The sequence below is a fragment of the Asparagus officinalis genome, chromosome 5 (assembly GCF_001876935.1).
Source record: "Asparagus officinalis chromosome 5, Aspof.V1, whole genome shotgun sequence".
Lineage (NCBI taxonomy): Eukaryota > Viridiplantae > Streptophyta > Magnoliopsida > Asparagales > Asparagaceae > Asparagus > Asparagus officinalis.
The window spans coordinates 115,744,081-115,764,670 of NC_033798.1; the positions used below are offsets into that span (position 1 = coordinate 115,744,081).

Genomic DNA, 20,590 nt, shown 5'->3' on the forward strand with positions numbered 1-20,590 from the left:
ATAAGCCCCAAAATTATTTTACCAGTCTTGCATATTCTTCAGTCGTATATTATCTTGTTGCGTGCATTGAGAACAACAAATATAGATATAATGATACTTACATTTGCTTTGTGTCTGACCTGTTTGCGTCCGCAATAGAATGACTAAAAAAGCTGAGAAAAAAATGACAAAGAAGATAAAACACGAAGTAATTTAGGGAAAATTAATGTAGAGGCTAAAAGAAAAGCATAAAGTGATATATAGATACTATATGCTTAGACTCTCATAATTCAAAGAGCAATTCCAAGTTCTAACATCATCATTCATGGAGGAAGACGGGAAAAAAAAATCATATACACCGAAACTATGTAACACGCAACTATGCGTTGATATAACTTTTAATGTTGATGATTACACGAATACAATATTCTAATATGCGTGTATATACTATTGACGATCACATTGATGTAATGTTTCGATTGTATATATCTTATAATTTTCTATTGAACCTCCTCTATGGTTTTTTTGGCCCCCATCCCCCATCCCTAAATCCCATATAAGCACCAAACACCACACCTCAGCTGAGGTCATCCAGTGAGTCAGTATCTCCCCAATAGATTTTGCTGATCTCACCCTGTCTCCTTCTTTTGCTCCTATTCTTCCAAAAATTGCATTATTTCTGTACAGTTGCATAAAAGTAGACAACTTCCCCTTTTACTCTCCCAAGTGTAAGCTTTTTCTCCTTTGAGATTAAAAAGGGTAGGCTTTTAAAATTACGAGTACTCTGCAAAAGCTCAGAGGCTTCAGTCATTTTAGTTGATGCCATCATTGCCAAGAGAGCAGCAAGAGATGGAGGAAGAGGAGATAATAAAGCCTTCAAAGGCCTCAGCTTCTGTCTCTGGTTCTCTTTCCTTTTCTTCTGATGCATGCTTTTGGGTGATGGGCCTTGTACCTCTCTCTCTGCCTAAAGCCTCTTGACCTTTTCCTTTCCAATGCCTGTTTTGGTTCAGCCTTGAGCTCTTTTGTTTTATAGTTCTTGGGTATTGCATAATTTTTTTTTTTTTTTAGGAGCTGTTTGTTTGGCAAAAATGATGAAGAGAAATAGGTTTCCATCGCTGATAGGATGACAGCGAGAGATCTAAGTCTAAATAGATCTTCTATTCCTTAGTTTGGTTCAACACAAGATTTAAGGATTTTTTTTGGAGAAATCACATGCCAACTAAGAAAACAAGAAATGACCATTTCCCGAGCTTTGAGTTCGGAATTGGGATGAAAAAGTATTAAATAATTATTATTTTTGCTATTATAGTAAAGATAAGTGAGGTTTCCTATTCTTAGTTTACTTTTTTTTAGTTGTGAAACAAACAATGGATATGTGAGGAAATTTATTTCCAACCTTATTTTGTGACGAACCAAACAAATTTTAAGAAACTTTTAAAAACACATTAAAAACAATATCTATATTTACAAATGAGTTTCCTATAATCAGGAAAACCAACCAAACAGCCCCTTAGAGTTTGACATGGGGTTTTAATCAAATATTAAAATATGCAAGGAATCAATTATTGAGGAAGAGAAAGCCATCATTCTACTGCGGCCAGTGTGCATTAACATTTTAATTTTAGAGTAGTTTTTGTTACATTAGGCTCCCAAATCTTTGATAATTCTATATTAGACTCTCAAATCTTCATATTTTTTCTAATGTTCAAAATGGGGTCTTATTTCAGAAGCTTAGCAGATCTATTTGAGGGCCGTATTTAAAACTAACGGGTTCGGAGGTCTAATTTAGAAAACATGAAGACTTCAGGATCAAACATAGAATTAACAAAGATGTAGGGTCTAATACAACGAAAACCCTAAATTGTACTAACTGTACTTCAATTTTTATACTACTTTTGTGTTATAAGACTCAACCATCTTGTACAAATAAAGACAGATCTCCTGTTGCGAGTAACAACAAAGGCTGATTATTATAAGTAATGACTCTGTGATTGTGTTTTGTACTATTAATGTAGTATAAAAACTATAGCAGAGTAGAGGTAGCATTATTTTTTATTTATAGAATTTTATAAAGCCTATCAATGATTAGATCAAAACTAATTACCTGCTTTTTTTTTTTACTACGACCTGTCAATGTCATGCTTTTCTTTTGATCAATCGAGAAACCCAATTTGGTGAATAGTGAATACTGTAATCATTGGCCTTATGCTTTCAAAGTGAGGAGAAATGCGTGATTCCTCTTCACCTTTGGACCCCATTTCCCTTTGATATGTGTGGTGCGAAAACCCAATTCCATGATCAGTGTGGTACAAAACTATAGTACCTTACTCATTTGGCTCTGGAATTTATGTCTCGTAAGTTGTAATGTCCACAGATGTCCTTTTGGTTTGGAATAGTTTAATTCATTATTGTGGCTCTTTAGTCTGTGAGTTGTAATATGAATGCGCTCTATTTTCTTCTTGATTGAAGGAAAAGTTCTCGTTAAGTGGTTTATATGTGTATTCAGGATGCAAGAGAGGAGTTGTTTATTTCAATTCAATTGGCTGCTGATGAGGTTTTCCAAGAAAGGAGGTAGGTTTCTATATATATAGCTATGCTCATTATGGTATTTTCAATTCACTATGATTTTTTTTCCCTTGAGTATATGGTTTTACTTACTTGAATTAAATTTCCTTTCCCTGCTTCAACTGAATTCTGCATCCTTGGCTAGGTTAAGCTTTATGATATCTATTTACTTTCTAGCGTTTTTCATCTTAACTTTCTTGTGTAGAAATGTTCTCTCACTTCCGAGTTTATGCAGTTATTGGTATAGTTGCCTCATAACTAATAACTATGCTCTTGATGTGGATTCTTTCTTCTTTTTCATCAGGTTATACTCTTCTAATTGTCAGTATTTTCTTTTCAAATCATTCAGTGCACATCTGTTCGTCTTATATTTCTGTTTCGATCACAACTTTTCTGAGATCATTATTAGCAAACCCAGAAATGAATTATTCAAGTATTCCTACTTCAAAATTTGTAAATAATTCTACATGTACAGTTCTAGTATCTAAACTAACCAGAAATATGATGTCTAATTTGTTGCAATATATAGCCTATTAACTTTAAAATTGGCAAGTAGAAATTAACCAGAGGCTTTCATATCAATCTTTCTTCATTTGTAAGGTTTTATTCATAATGGTTGATTGGCGTCTGATACATCATTTTGTTTTAACTATTTATACTTGTCACTACTTTTAGTTACTTTCGGCTTAATCTTGATTTCTTTTGCCATTTTTTCAGGAGTCTGCCACGTAATGAACGTCTCGAGTTTTAGTACTCAAAGCCATCTATCTGACTACTAAAACTATCGATACTTTCTTCTCAAGTCATACAAGGTTACTGAAATTTCAGCAACTCTTTGCAATGGAGAATGATATATTCAGTGCGTCATTACAAACCGATCAAAGTCACACAATCTTCAACGCAGCTTCATCGCATATATTTTCATCCTCATTGATACAGCCTAGTATAATTGATCATAACACCAATGAGCGGATATTTGCAAGAAACCCTTTGCCTTCAAATGTACAAGAAGAATTTCTGAACAATCTTTATGTACCAAATTACTGTGGTATGCCCAATGGAAGCTCTTTCGAAGCTTATAACGAAAATGCCAACATGGGTTCTCTCAGTAACTTTTTACCTATGAATATGAGATCTCTCGACAGTTCTAATTTGTTCAATAGCGATTATGAGATACGAAATGGGCCAATTCAGAATGAATTTATGAAAATTATGAGCACAGTTCATCCATCTTATCATGTAAATGGAAGCACATTGCCAAGAAATGAACTTTCCCTGAGTCTTGGATCGTCAGAAAAAAGTAGTTCAGTTGTAACTCAAGCTACACCTAAGGAAAGTGAGGAGCTTTCTCTATATTGTGGTCCTTTGAGTTCTATTCATTTTTCTCACGTTCTTTCAGGATCAAGATACATTGATTTGGCCCAAGAAATACTGGGTGAAGTCGTTAACTATGCAGTGGGAAATTTTGAAGAGATAGATGATTCATTTAGTGGGATCGAGGGTGAGGCTAGAATTTCTTTCTCATCAAGTTGCTCAAAAGCTAAAGGTTTATTCGATGTAGGTTCTGATGAGTGGAATTCTTCAGGAGAAATGAAGTCTCGGGAAGATATGGAACAGTTTGTGATAGAAGAGAATAAGGCAGAGAAGAACAAGCTGGTAGCTATGCTTCAAATGGTACGTGTGTTTTATTTATTTTTTTAATAAAATGTGCGTTGTATTGCATGATATTACATGTTTTAGGTATGTCCCGTGGCTTACGCGTAATATTGCAAATAGTTAAGCACAGTAATCCCACTCATTTTGTTAGACATAAATTGGAGGGTTAATTGACAAATATAAAGCTGTGAATAACAAACTCACAAACATAAATATTTTAGGGCTTAGTCATGAATACATCTCAGATACACGACTACCGTGTCGAGGTATTGAGTATCCAGCATTATGTATCAAACACATATCAGAATAAGTGCTTCAATTACAAGTATTGGTACCTGGCATGATTCTAATTTCTGAATCTTCATCTCTATCATATGTTTAATTGTTGACAATAATTTTGTCATCATGAGAATTGTTCTAAACTACTTTGTTTATTGGCATAATAGCTGAGTTAAGTGTTATATGATTTTGCCAGTTGGATTAGAGGTTTCATGTTATGTCGCTCATAAAGAAGAATCATTTCACGACTAAATAAATGAAAAAGAAATTTAAATTTTTTTAATGTATTCATTATAATAATGGCTCGTATCTATCTGCATAGCATATCATATTTACCTGCAAAACCTAAAAGATCAAATGATCCTTAAATTAGACAATTAGCTTTGTTAATTTCATCAGAAAACAGCAACTTGACATTCCATAAATTTGTACTTTGCATTCAAATGATACTAAGCCATTCTCCATAAGATCCAGGTCGATCACAGTTACAAGCAATACTTGGACAATATCCAGAAAGTCATAAGTACATTCTATGACGCATCTAACTCGAGCAGTCCTCAAATTCTAGCCCACTTCGCTCTCCACACACTATCCTCTACATTCAAGAACTTAAGGGAAAGAATTCAAAGCCATATTCTTTTATCAAATGAAGAACGCAGCAGAGGATACACGAAAGGAAAAGAGAAATACTTTGAGCATTCCTTCATTCAGAAACAATGGACTTTGCAAATGGGAAGGAAGGATCAGCAATGTTGGAGACCTCAAAGAGGATTGCCTGAAAGATCTGTCTCAGTTTTACGTGCGTGGATGTTTCAGAACTTTTTGCATCCGTAAGCTACTAATTGTAGTTCTGATGTTCCCCGAAATAAAAATAATAATTTAGAACAAGGGGTTGTACTTGATTATTTTTTACTAATGAGTCCTTAATTGTTGCAGGTATCCGAAGGACAATGACAAACATCTGCTTGCTTTACAAAGTGGTTTGACAAGGAGCCAGGTAATTTTTATTGAACTGTAATTATCTGTTCCGTTAGGGTTGGTTGTAAATACACTCACTGTAATTAGTCTTAAGCTCTACTAAAGTTATAGTCTCATAGTCTATAGATGAGTTCATGAGGGAGAGGGGCGTTATGAGCAATCTATTGTTCTAAAGGACAATCTAGCGGGGTTTGGTGCTAGCAAATTAATTGAGGGGGTTAAGTGCTACTAGAGGTATAGATGAGGGATGTTATGTGCAATTTACACCCATAACTTATTTGCACTTTGACTCTTTGATCCAAAAGCGAAGTTGTATTCCTGTTACATGTACCTCTCATGCGGGTCACATGACACCAATGTGTTGTAGAGAAATCCAATGATATTTTATCGCGTTACAGTGATATCCCCAATTTTCTTGTTGGTGTTGAACATATGCCACTACCAACTGATACAGATAACAAAAAAAAAAAAAACTATCTTTAGACATTTTGGGTTCATGCGGTAATAATTTTTTTAAGGGCAATAAATGACTAGCATTCAGGGGGCGTATCTGCAAATACCCATTTTAATTATGATTTTAACTCCTGATATGTTCTTTTTACTGCTTAATTGAGATCTTTTTCTGTATGCGATTAAGTTCTTTAATTTGGAGGAATGTATGTGATTAAATTAATTACCTTGATTGTCTTCTAGGTTTCCAACTGGTTTATTAATGCTCGAGTTCGTCTGTGGAAGCCAATGATCGAAGAAATGTACTCCGAGATCAGAAAGCATCAAACTGACAACAGGATTGAAAGTGATTTTGAATGCCATGGAAACATCAGCAATCCGAGACGCCTAACAAACTAATCACTATGATTTCGTTGCCCGTGAAGATAAATTTGATATTGATGATGCTATATCTATAGTCCATGTGAAAAAAAAAGAAACTGAGTTATTAGTTGCAAGTTGCAGTATCTTATTTCCTATTACTCGTGATTAGATTAAGGGCTCGTACTAATGGAATTTGTCGTGTAAGTGCACATGAAATAATTCCTGTTATAATCATGTTATGCTATAGTACGAAAAAATAGATTGTGTCATAAGTTTATAACGATGACGGTTGCAATTTTTCTCTGCTTCTCTGGGAGTTGTTGTTTGATAGTAAGTTTTGACAATCAGAATAAAATCAAATTCTGTGGACTAACATTTTTCAGAATCATACTAATACCGGACTTTTAAAAAAGATTCTCCCATATTTATAATGGTATATAATATAGAGCTAATTGTTATGTTTATCACTGTAGCATTTTGCATTCAAATTAACTTCAGAAAATTGAAGCAAATGGATCCAACTGTCGCTTTAAGATCTTATGGGGTACTTACACATATCACGTGAAGGTTAGGTGATTTTTTTTATATTTTATTCTGGGGGCCAAATCATATAAAGCACTATAGAAAAAAAAAATGCTACAGACACACCTCCGACCACACCACCAGCCACACCCCTCACCTGCTACAGTGTAGGGGGCCCCACTTGAAATTTTTAAAAAAAAATTCAAATGGGGCCCCTGCACTGTAGCAGGTGAGGGGGTGTGGCTGGTGATGTGGCCGGAGATGTGCCTGTAGCATCCCTCCTATAGAAAATAAGGTGTAAGGTGTAAACTTTAGTGGGGGGTTTATTTAAGGCTAAATATCGGAAAACCCCCTTACCTTTGGTCAATTATCAAAAAACCCCCTTGACTTCCAAAATATTAGAAACACCACCCTTAAGTATCAATATTATCACAAAACCCCCCTTAACTTTTAAATTTTAGCAAAAACCCTTTATTAACTTTTAGATTTTATCATAAACCTTTCTAACCTCACCCCCAAAAAAATTAGAGGGGTTTCATGATAAAATATTAAAGTTAACGACGGTTTTCACCCTTAAATTAAAGGGGTTTTCTGATATTTTTAAGGTCAAGGGATGTTTTCTGCTAATCATCCAAAGTTAAAAGGAGGTTTTATAATATTTAACCTTTATATAATTCAGGCTAAATATCACAAACCCACTTAACTTTGGATGATTATCAGATAATCCCCATAACTTCCAAAATATCACGGAGAAAGAGAAAGATGACAAAGATCGATCATATTTCTATAAGCATTATAAAAAAGCGTTATAGTTTATAGACCTGCTTGCTGTCGTCGGAGCTGTGCGCTTCATCACCTGGTGGGCCCCATCAACAAAGTGCCCGATGCCCCAAAGAGCTCTCCTCATGTATTTGCAGAATTACGAATTTCATATTAAGTGATGGGACCCACGACACAGTGACCTTCCTTGCTATTTTTTGCAAGAGCATGAGTAAAAAATACGAAAATACCATTTAAGACTTAAGATGGTCTCGCAGCCCATCTCGCATGCCACAAATAGGGGGGTGGGATCCACATCCAAATGTGGGTCTCACCCCCCAATTTGTGGCACGCGAGATGGGTTGCGCGCCCATCTTGCATGCCAAATAGCAATGTTCCAAAAAATAATACGTGTTTCTATTACGAAAATGCTATTTGACACGCAAGATGGGCACACAGCTCATCTCGAGTGCCACAAACAAGGGGGTGGGACCCATAGCCAGATGTGGGTCCTATCCCCCCTATTTGTGACACGCGAGATGGGCTGTGCGCCCATCTTGCGTGCCAAATAGCAAGGTTCTTTCTATTATAACCCATTGTTTGACACACATTTACATTAAAAACCCACAAAGGTCTACATGTCGGTGCCAAAAATATAAGTTTATTTATCTCTAAACCCAAAATATAGATTTTTTACGTGTATAGCCACAAGGTGTATATACCTAATAGTATAAAATGTATATACCTGAATATTATAGAATGTACAACTATACACTACATGGTGTATAGTTACACACTATAGGCAGTGATCCAGTTACATAGTGGTGAAGCTACATATATAATTTTAGGCTAAAATACCAATTTAGCCTATAAAATGATACCCACCAACCAATAAGGCTTAAAAAATGACACCGACCATAATAACACTTATAAATTAACATACTTAACTTTTTACACCTACTATGGTAACTAGAGTTTTGGTTTGATCACGAAAAGTATAAATTTTTACATATATACCCCTTATATCTCTCATACTTACATATTTACCCTCCAAATTTTAAAATATTTACAAAAAAAATCCTCTTTCGCTCTTCCCCTTGCCTAGCCCCCCTAGTCTCTCCCTCCAACCATCATCTCCTTCATCCTCCTATTCTCCCATCTATCACATCCTCTCCACTTTCCTTCTTCCCAAAGTTCCTCCCTCTATTTTTTCCTTCCCAAAACTCCCACCCACCCTCCATCCCCTCTCTCGCCACAATCTACTTCATCCTCTTCTTTACTTTCTTATATACTCTCTCTCCTCTTTCCTCCTTCCCAAAATCCTCACCTTCGCCTCCTCCTCTCCCTCCTTCCACCCATGTTCCTCTCCTTAACCTCTCTCTATTCTCTCATCTCACTCTTCTCCTCCTCTCCTTTCCTCTCTCTCCTCTCTCCCCTCAAACACTAACTCAAAAAAGTGGAGAGGAGGTGGAGGAAATGAAGGGAGAAGTGGAGGAGGAAAGTGAGGGGAGTGGAGAGATAGAGGTTGAAATGAAAGAGAGAGTTAGGTTTCTATGCAAATATTTTAATTTTGAGGATAAATTTGTAAGTGTGAGAGATGTTAGGGGTATATATGCAAAAATTTATAATTTTCTTGTACAAATCAAAATTCTGATGACCGAAGTAGGTTTAAATGGTCCACTATGTCAATTTATAGATGTTATTTTTAGTGGCATCACTTTTTAGGTCTTATTGGTTAGGTGATGTTTAGGTTAAAATACTATTTTAGTCTAGTAATTTAGCCCTACGAATAAGTATAAAATTATCGATGTAGACATTCAATAGAACCAAGAAATTACATAGGGTCACCACTGAGAAAAAGTTTTGACTCCGCCATTGACTATAGAATGTAGAGCCACACTCTAATTTTTCTAGCTGTACATTTTATATTGTACAGTTTGGGTTTAAAGAAAAACTATGTATTCTGGGTGTATGAGAAGATAAAGAACTATATGGTTTTCAAAGTAAACGGGAGTGAAACTTCGGCTTCATTAAAAAATACTAAACAACAAAGTATGGTTCAGATAGATAACGAACGAAAGCAAGATTTGGAAGGTTCCACTTTTAAAAGCCAGTTATTTGAATTTTGGTACCTTAAAATTTAAAACCTTTTTTTTTTTAAACTTTCATATTCTAAGGTTTTCATTTGACACTCTGTTACTATGAAGTTAACATCTCTTTGACTTTGATGCCCAAAGTCCTTTCCTGGCATTTTGATATTACAATGTTGACAAATTTTTTATTGAGGGGCCAAATTGCAAGACCCTTTAGAATTTGAAGGACTTATGAGAAATTTTAAATATTTAAGGGACTAATATTGAATTATTGCATATTTGAGGGACTAATACAATATATGAATATCTGGATCTCTATAGATAAACTATCCAGAATTTTCTTGGAGTTATGTATTTAAAATTTATAAATGGTTAACAAATTTTAGGTTGTGGAACTTAGCCTGATATCAGAGACTCTTCATAACCATTCATGTTGGTTATCCTCATTTGGCACAGAACTTAGCCTGATACTTTGATTGAGATTTACTATTAAATGGGTTTCTCCTTTAATTTTTTCCCAACAAAATCCTATTTCTTATAAAAAAAGAGCACTTATATAGGGCATCAAAATTGAAAAAGCAGAAAACTTTGGAGTACCAAAGTGGAAATAAGCCATCAAATAACCAAAATGATTTTCTCTATATTAATCCATTAAATCTTTTATTTTAAATTACTCCTTCAAATTATTTAAATTGCCATTAGGTCCCCCAATTTAATTGATTTGACATTAGTCCCTCTAATCAATGAAATTACTATTAAGCCCTCTAATTCTTAAGTTTTTCTTCAAATTTGTCTTTCAAATCAAGAGTAGAATCATCGGGGTGCAAAAACATCGTCGGGGCAGCCAAAAAGCATCACCAGAAACTCGAAGGCGTCATATCTAATGACACAAGTAGTATTTACCTCGTCGCCTTCCGACCTTCCAGATTTCCAGCGCCGGGTAGGTGTCAGACTCTATACACGGTGTTACCACTTATTAGCAGAATTCTGTGCTTTTAATAAACAATCACTTCCCCGGTGTGCGCCGCTTTCTAATCAAAAGATAGGAGAGCAATCAAGGCCCATCAGGGTACAGCAATGCAAAGGATCCGAGCCCATCCAAATGATGTTCTGAGCCCAAGCACCCAGGGCCCATGCTCCAAAGAACCTGCAACTCAATCCGAATCAGCAATTAGAAATAACCTATCTGAGGCAATCTAGTAGAAATTTCGATGTGCAACAACTCGCACGTGCCCTCCTCACTCCTCACTAGTTCTGATAAAAATTCTGCCCAATTTGCCAAAAAAATAAAATCTATCCTCGATCGCCGCCAAAATTAATCTCCGGCCATGGCAGTCGGCGTCTCCCGCCTAATCGCGGCGGCGATAGCGCCGAGGCGTGCGAGATCGCAGATCGCGTCTCTGTGGGTGTGGTCGCCGCTTGCGGATCTCTGCGATCGAGCTCTGATGCTAGTAGACGCGGTCTCCATCGCGTCCAGGGCTCAGAACGAGGGGGAGACCAGAGACGAGCTCATCTGCTTCATCAATCTCCGATCTCCGCCCTACTCAAGTCCCTAGCCCTTCAGGTTTCGTTTCAAGAACCCTCTCTAGCACTTAGCAAATGGGAATTTTGAGCTTCTTCAAACTAATTTGAATCAGATTCCCCTTGTAAAAAGTTTTTCTAAAAAAATTGCTCTTGCATGTTAATTTGCTTAGAGATCGAAGCTTTATGGACTTTCTCGATCTTATTCGCATGCTGAAACACTGGTCTTCTTTATTGTTAAGAATATCATTTCTGAGTTTGCAATATTGCTTATATTTTTCTTGCGCATTAAATCAGGCTTCTTCTGTATCAGGAAATGTGAGCATTTTTATTGCATACATTAATATGGACGCGTCTGTGAAGTATAAAAGCCCATTTCTTTGAGTTGTCTTCGAACTATTTCAGTTGTCGGATTGTGATCCTAAGTTGGACGTTTAAGGCTGGTGGGGATAATCTACATCCTGTAATCGATAAATCGTGCATGAGTACAAATATAAAACACTTTTGTTATGCCCAGCTTGCCTGAATTGCTTTTCAAGTTAGGAGGATTCTCGACATTTATTTTCTGATTGGATTGCTTAAATTGCGTGACAGTTCATGCTCTATCTCTATTCGTCTAGTTGATCTTTTAAGATCAATAGAGTACCTCTATCTACTGGCTGGACATAGTTGCTTTAATAATAAAAACCAATTTCGGAGGGCTGGCATTATATCAGCAACCGGGTGCTTATGTGTATGGTGGGAGCATTGCCTGTCACTGGGTTGTTTTGTATCATTGATCCTTTTTGGTCTGAAATAGGATTTGAGAATGTTAAAACTTAGGTCATATTCGTTCAAATTCAATTCAAATATCATACTAAGAGAAAACAAATAAGCAAATATGTTTTGGTATTTGGATATTAAATGAATCAAATGTGAGCATTTACATATTTTCAAGTCGTTTCCTTAACAAATATTAGTTTATGAATTTGATGCCTTATGCCTTGTGTTATTATGCACATGATGTTATATTTTTACGCAACTTAGATTCAAATATTAGTTTAAGAATTTGATGCCTTATGACTTGTGTTACTGCGCACGTGATGTTATATTTTGACCCGACTTAGATTTTTTTAGTTTGGATTTTATATTAACTTTAAGAGACTTAAGAGTCCCAAATCTATTTTTTAATCAAATATTCAATTACCGATTTATACATCATAATTGTCAAGGAATAGCTTCCAATTATGAATGTAAATACTATCTAAAACCATATTCTATAGCCAAAGGAAAGTTTCTTTTTAGCCAGATAAAAAAGTTTCTCTTAATTACATAGCTTAATACTTGAACCTATAGAATATTAAGTTTTAGTGAGAGTTAAATATTGTGGGTGATGCAGTTAATTAATGTCAATTGGTATTGTAAATTTGGTGTAGTAGTGTCTAAAGATGTGCAAATACCTCAGTGGCCTATGCAGATTTTAGTGTTTATCGTGTCATCGATTTCTTATATTTTTTCCTTAAAAATTTCCTCCAGTGTTTAAGAAATTGTACTAAAGCACCGTATGACCATGCTTTCATGGATACAAACACGTTGACACAGATAGGACATGCGAATTCTAAAAACTCACTTGCTCTTCCCATATGTTTGATATTACATGGCTTTGCAGAATCACATTTCAGCTATTTGTACTGCATACTACATGAGATGCAAAAACCACGATACAGAGTATAGTTTGTAATTTTGTGTAATTGGATGTGGACCTTAATTCATGTGTTAGCTGATGCATTATGTATGAGATATTATGTCTAGGAGCGTAGGCATATTCAAGCTTAAGATCCAGGTAGTATAGTTGGCACCAAGCCATCTACTCTATTGGCCCCATAGCTGTCAATGTTATCTCTTCCAGCTTCTGACCTTGCTGGATGGTAAGGAACTAGTAGACGAAGGTTTATGGACTTTCTTGATCTTATTTGCATGCTGAAACATCGGTCTTCTCTATTGTCAAGAATGCATCATTTCTGAGATTGCAATATGTCTTATATTTTTCTTTCGCATTAAGTCAGGCTTCTTCTGCATCAGGAAATGTGAACATTTCATTGCATACATTAATATGGTGTGTCTGTGAAGGATAAAAGGCCATTTTCCTTAGTTATCTAGGAACTATTTCAGTTGTCGGATTGTGATCCTAACTTGGAGGTTTAAGGTTGGTGAGATAATGTACAATCCTGTAATTGATAAATGGTGTATGAGTATTGAGTACAAGTATAAAACACTTTTGTTATGCCCAGCTTGCCTGAATTGCTTTTCAAGTTAGGAGGATTCTCGACATTTAATTTCTGATTGGATTGCTTAAGTTGCGTGACAGTTCATGTTGTTTCTCTATTCGTCTAGTTGATCTTCTAAGGTCAGAGTGCCTCTATTACTGGCTGGACATAGTCGCTTCAATAATTAAGGACCAATTTTGGAGGGTTGGCATTAAATCAGCAACCAAGTGCTTATGTTCATCATGAGAGCACTGCCTGTTACTAAGTTGTTTTGTATAGTTGATCCTTTTCGGTTTGAAAAAGGATTTGAGAATGTTAAAACTTAGGCCGTATTCGTTCAAATTCAATTCAAAATTATCATATTAAGAAAAATCAAATAAGCAAATATGTTTTGGTATTTGGGTTTTAAATGAATCAAATATGAGCATTTACATATTTTCAAGTCGTTTCCTTATCAAATATCAGTTTAAGAATTTGATGTCTTATGATTTGTGTTATTACGCACATGATGTTATATTTTGACGCAACTTAGATTCAAATACCAGTTTGAGAATTTGATGTCTTATGACTTGTGTTATTGTGCACATGATGTTATATTTTGACCCAACTTAGATTTTTTTTAGTTAGGATTTTATGTTAATTTTGAGAGACTTAAGAGTCCCAAATCTATTTTTAATCAAATATTCAAATTACCGATTTGTACATCATAATTATAAAAGGAACAGCTTCCAATTATGGATGTAAATATTATTTGAAACCAAATTCTATAGGCAAATGAAAGCTTCTCTTCAGCCAAATAAAAATGTTTCTCTTAATTAGATAGGTTAATACTTGAACCTATAGAATATTAAATTTTGGTGGGCTAGTGAGAGTTAAATATTGCGGGTGATGCAGTTAATTAATGTCAATTGGTATGGTAAATTTGGTGCAGTAGTGTCTAAAGATGTGCAAATACCTCAGTGGCCTATACAGATTTTAATGTTTATCGTGTCATAGATTTCTTATATTTTTCCTTTAAAATTTCCTCCGGTGTTTAAGAAATGGTACTAAAGCACCACATGACCGTGCTTTCATGGATATGAACACGATGATACAGATAGGACATGCAAATTCTAAAAACTCACTTGCTCAACCCATATGTTTGATATTACATGGCTTCGCAGAATCACAATTCAGCTATTTGTACTGCATACTACATGAGATGCAAAAACCATGATACAGAGTATAGTTTGTAATTTTGTGTAATTGGACGTGGACCTTAATTCACGTGTTAGCTGATGCATCATGTATGAGATATTATGTCTAGGAGTGTAGGCATATTCAAGCTTAAGATCCAGGTGGTATAGTTGACACCAAGGCATCTACTCTATTGGCCCCATAGCTGTCAATGTTCTCTCTTCCAGATTCTGACCTTGCTGGATGGTAAGGAATTAGTAGACGAAGGTCAAGGTTCCTCTGATCAAAGAGGAACTCTGGCATTGCAAAGTCATTGTTGATTTCTTCTGGTTTTGCAGCCGACTAGTAAACTAAAGAACATTCAGTAATTTCAATTGCTTATGGGCTATAGACTGCTTACGTTGGAGTAAATCAGCATAGATAGTAACAGTTGATTTTGGAGCAGACATCGGTTTTGCTTTCTTTCTTTTCCTAGTTGAGAATTATAAATGAAGGTACTTTAAACAACTACGTGAGTTAACTGAATTAATGCAAGGTTATTACTTGCATAAGAGGCATAGTTTAAAATATCGGCCGATAATCCGATATTATCGCCGAGTTATCAGATTTGGGAGCTTTCCGCTAGGATAAGTAGAATTTTTAATCGGTTATCGTTTTTTGAGTTTTTTCGGCGAGTTATCGGCGATAAATGCACTTATCGGTCAATAAGTAGGCTCTAAATATCGGCTTTATCGGCCGATAAGTAGGATTTGGGAGATTTTACTTTCTTTTGAATTTGCTCTTTGAATGCTTACAAATTATGAGCTATTTGTTGCTTTTAGAACTTGGTTGATTGGTGATTAGCTAATGTTTGTTTATGGATATTGATAACGACTCATAACTACTAAATATCAACTTAGTACGTTAGTTTATGAATCTCATGATTAAACAATAATTATGTAGATGCGTAGATGGTTCTTCATTCTTGATGTTATCTTATTATTTGCTTGTTTATTATTCCATTTTGACTAACATTATATTTTTTCAAACTTATGTTTGTTTATTATTTGCTAATATATTACTCCGATAAATACTACCTATCTCCGATATATCCCCGATTTCCGCTATCCGATAAGAATTTTGACCGTCCGATAAATCCCCAATAACCGACATTTAAAACCTTGATAAGAGGTGACTAACACAAAATTCATTTCACCTGGAAGAAGATGTAGCTGTAAATTTATCTCCCTTCTCTTCTTTCTATACGAATTTGTAGCGTTTGAAAGCTGATAGGAGAGTTCCCTGGGCTTAAACGTTTAGATTGACTTTACAATTTATAAGACGTTTACTGTTGAATATTCAGACTTGTGGTTTGCAACTGCAGAAAACAAGTTGGCATCTGTTAGTAGTTAAATTGGTTATTTGTCCTTCAATTGCTGGATTTAAACTTTCATTCTCATGACTTTGTTAATACAGCCCTCGACACTATACTTTGTGCATCGCTATCAAATGTCAAACTTCTTCCTATATTACACCTAACAGATTAATCTCTTTTGCATGCAGGCTTGGGCCATAACCATACATAACAATTAATGCCCTCCGGCGATTTATAATTACAACAGCGATTATCTTCTGAGCTCAGATATCAATTACGCAAGATATGAGATGCTTGCTGCAGCAAAGTGTATAAGGATACCTTTAGTTGCATTGCGTATGTGTTATACGCGCACAAAATCATAGCTTGTACAATTGTAGTCTTTTTTTCCTTTTTTCTTTTTAAATTGGTTGCTACAAATTTGATCAAGGCTGGAACCTAAGCAACGAAGTTTGCTATTTCTAATGTGTACTGAATTGTACATACTGTTGCAGAATGCACTTGTATATGATCTCTGATGAATCATGAGTTACTGCTGGCAGAAGTTGTTCAAGAATGCATCTCTTCTGTTACAGACAAAACAAAGACATGCTCTCTCATTTTTAAGTTTTGACAGCCTTTGTGGCTTTGTGCATCGACTCGGGAGTACGACAATATAATTATATGTTTGATGTTGTTTGTATTTTTTGGAAAGTACTAGATTTTATGCCCGTGTAATACACGTGGTTAAATACCGTGATTAGTTATTTTTGGTTTATTTTCTTACTAAAATTTATTCCTCGGTTACTCTTTGATAATAATTTTTGCTCACTTTGATTAAGTAATTTTGGTTTATTTTCTTACTAAAATTTATTCATCGATTACACTTTGATTTTTTTATTGTTTGTTTGAATAGGTTACATCCAGTTTAAATTTTTATGTTGATAGTTGAATTGTCAGGAGATAAATATAATTTAAAACAAATTTAAATTTTTATTTCATTTGGATCGGCATGAAACCGAGCTTGACCTGAGGAAGTATAGTGTTATGAAAGTGAAAACACTTGAAAAAAATAACATTATAAAAGGAAGATGAATAGCAAAGCCAACGAGTCAAGATGATTGATTTAAAGTGAGCCAAAATGATAGAAAATGGTTAACAAAAAAAATCATAAACTGAAGATTAACACTAACTCTAGTATACTTTTATATGATAAAAACATCCACATATGCATATGAAAGCACTAAAAATAGTTTATGAAAATCCCTTCTAAAGATTCCTAATTTTACTAAAAAATAAAACTATTCTATAACAATTCACAAAACATTATCTTTTGTTACTTCTATTTTATTTTTTATTGAATCGAGATCAGTCATTCTTCATCTTTATCTTTTTTCTAGGCAATTCTAGAGTAGCAGTTTCTTCATCGTCTACATCGATTTTGATATGAGACTGAAGCATAATATCTTTCCTTGGGCTCATTCATCTTTTGTCTTCTCGTTTAAATTCACAAAGAAGTTGAATATATTTCTTATATTCAACACAAACTTTTGACAATACGTACTTTGATTTTTCCTATTTCAATAAGAATAAATGTTAATTTCATATATATATAAAAATTTATGCTTTTAATTTATTACTTAAATAAGGTTAGAAGCTACCTCTTTTTTCTCTGCAATGAATTATTCTGTTGTGCATCCAATAAAAATTTATGCTCTGTCTGTGTCATTTCAATGAGAATCTGAACTTAAATCGTTAAAATTTTCATTGTCAGTTTGCTTTAGATTATAATATTAATATTTAATTTTGATATATTTTTTTCATGAAGAAGGGATATCACTCAACCTTGGTACTAAATCATCGACGATTCTACAACATTTATCATATGGACACTTATTATTAACATGTTTATCCACTTTCTTATTGTAGTCTTTGCAAACATAGAACCACTGCTCAACTTTATTATAAATGGTAGTTATCATTGCCTTAAAGGTACGATAGTATGTCTGTATATTGATAAATTATTCTTATATTTAATTGTATGAAGTTTAAAGTAGGTTTTCTAAGATCATACATCTTTCAAATGTTATAATGGTTGTATATTAGTAATTTAAATTTTTGTTGTATTTATAAAGAACCTTAATGGAGATGTTTTTGTCTTGACAGCTTACTCTAAAATAGCGCTGCATATTAGCTTTAAAATACAATATATTTTTTTCTTTACGGTGTTATATGGATATTTGCTTGGTTTACTTACTATTTTCTTATTTCTTCAGTAAGTTATAACTATGGATTAATATATATATTATTGATGCAATTTACGATGACATGCATATCTCCTCTATAAATTTGTGACAAATATAAGGTGAATTTTATATTTAGTGACATTTAATAAGAATTTTACTAATAAAATATACTACATTCACACTTAGAGATCTTGAATTATAATATTGTTATTACATCATTATCTTTGATAGTGCTTTTAAGAATTGATCTCTCGTTAGTAGTCATACCCCTAAATAAAGTCACACGCATGGTCATGATACTATATAAGAAAAAGAAAAAGGCTCATTTTATATTTTTTTCTTACGCAAAGTATAGTAATTTTTCTTTTACCTTCTATGAAGAATGTTTCTTTGATGAGCACAAAGTTGTTCAATATATTCTTCACGGGGTATTCAGCCCGTGTTTCTTTGATAAATATAACTTATGTTAATGTTAATTGAAGTGATTCATGAACGTTCTGAATTCCATGTGAAATAAAAACCGCTTGATTCTTTTAAAGGATATCTCTAAATTTTCTAATAGTTCTCCATACATAAATTTTTATAAAATTTTACCTAATAAATATTATTACCATTAGAGATTAATATTTATAAATAATAATTAATTAATGTTAAGCTATTATATTATAATATTTTATCAGTTTTTTGTGATTTAGTCTTCTATCAATTAATGATACTTATGTATTTTTGATGTTCTAACATATTGGTAAAATTATATGCAGTTACTTTAATTTATACAATAACATTAAATTTTAATCTATCATATATTTTTAAATTTATTTATTATTTAACTAGATATTTCTAATCTGTTATTATTACTATTTTTTATCAGTACCAACTTGACTATTTTTAGATTATGAAAAGGGATAGTAAAGCTTAAATTATAAGTTATATTTATATATCTTAATAAAAAATATCACATATTTACTCTTTCCTTTGTCAAGTGCTAAATTTTTAGCTTTTTATTTCGTTTAATTTTAAAATTTTGAGAGTATTTTGTCTAATTTTTAGAACTTTTTGTTTTTTTGGTAATACTTCATGTAATAAACTGATAGTACAGAGATGTTTCATATATTTTATTAATCTTATTTAAATTGTTGAGCTATAGATAGTTCATGGGGTTTTAGGATAGGATATAAGTATGATTAGTATAAATTATAATTTAAATTAAATATTTAAAATAGTACAGTGTAATTTTGACTATGGAAAGTTTTCCTGAACTCGTGCTTTTAAAGGGAGTATGATTTTTTATTTTCCTTAATTTTTTTTTATAATTTTGAGAATGACTTTTGTCTCTTTAATTTGTTTGGTGGATTTTGTAAATATCTCATCCACATTATATACTTTTGTAGGTCTAAGTTATTCCCGGGTTCGACTTTTGGGGTAGACATTATTTGTCTCATTAATTTATTTAGTTTTTGTATATACGCCCTTCATTTTGTAGACATTTATAAATTTGGTAATTAATAATTTTATGTAGATTTACATATCAATTTAAATTGTATCATTATCTTCATACTATGTATATCCAATAAGAATCTATCAATTTATCAACTTACTCTTATTTAATGGAATAATATTTAAATTCCAATGGTATTTTTATCTACCGAATATTTTTTTCAAACTCGTGCTTTTAAAGGGAGTATGATATGATTTCTTTATTTTCCTTAATTTTTTTATAATTTTGATAATGACTTTTGTCTCTTTAATTTGTTTGATGGATTTTGTAAATATCTCATCCATATTATGTACATTTGTAGGTCTACATTGTTCCCGGGTTTGACATTTGGGGTAGACATTATTTATCTCATTAATTTATTTGTATTTTGCATATACGCCCTTCATTTTGTAGACATTTATAAACTTGGTATTTATTAATTTTATTTAGATTTACATTTCAATTTAAATTGTATCATTATCTTCATACTATGTATATCCAATAAGAATTCATTAATTTATCAACTTATTATTACTTAATGGAATAATATTTAAATTCTAAGGATATTTTTTTCTACCGAAAGATTTTCCTGAACTCGTGATTTTAAAGGGAGTATGATTTCTAGAAAATCATTTACGCAAAACACTTTTTCAAAGATAGTTTTGCGTATTTATGGTGTTGTAGATGTTACAAAAATACTTTCGATTGGCAAATGCATATGTTTTTTTTAAACTTACTAGTCTCTGTTACACTCATTTGAGCGTAACAAGCTTCCGTTTGACCACACGAACAAATTTAGTTCTGACTTCCTTACGGGAAACACATTACAACAGCAGCAGCAACAACAACTAAAAAACCCTATAAAACCCATGCGATGGGCTGCAAGCCTTCAAGTGGGCCAATAGAACCGAACCAAGCCCAGCAGATGTGACACCAGACCAGATCCA

At 33.5% G+C, this 20,590-nt stretch overlaps 1 protein-coding gene and 1 long non-coding RNA gene across 9 annotated transcripts; both read left to right on the plus strand.

Moving 5' to 3' along the window:
* Positions 739–6,553, plus strand: LOC109840829 (homeobox protein ATH1-like). 8 transcript variants are annotated; one of them, XM_020409613.1, is made up of 6 exons: positions 739–880; positions 2,486–2,550; positions 3,262–4,218; positions 4,948–5,309; positions 5,416–5,476; positions 6,151–6,553. In XM_020409613.1, exons 3-6 carry the CDS (start codon positions 3,385–3,387, stop codon positions 6,304–6,306), a joined length of 1,413 nt encoding a protein of 470 aa, XP_020265202.1. In that variant the 5' UTR covers positions 739–880; positions 2,486–2,550; positions 3,262–3,384; the 3' UTR covers positions 6,307–6,553. The 8 variants fall into 8 exon arrangements, with proteins under 8 accessions (XP_020265202.1, XP_020265204.1, XP_020265201.1 ...); XM_020409615.1 differs by lacking the exon at positions 739–880 and having other exon boundaries at positions 1,059–2,550; positions 3,262–4,045; positions 4,106–4,218; XM_020409612.1 differs by lacking the exon at positions 739–880 and adding an exon at positions 1,059–2,333.
* LOC109840831 lies at positions 10,859–16,575 on the plus strand. The gene is made up of 2 exons (XR_002247065.1): positions 10,859–11,208; positions 16,130–16,575. It is a non-coding gene; the product is annotated as an uncharacterized LOC109840831 (long non-coding RNA).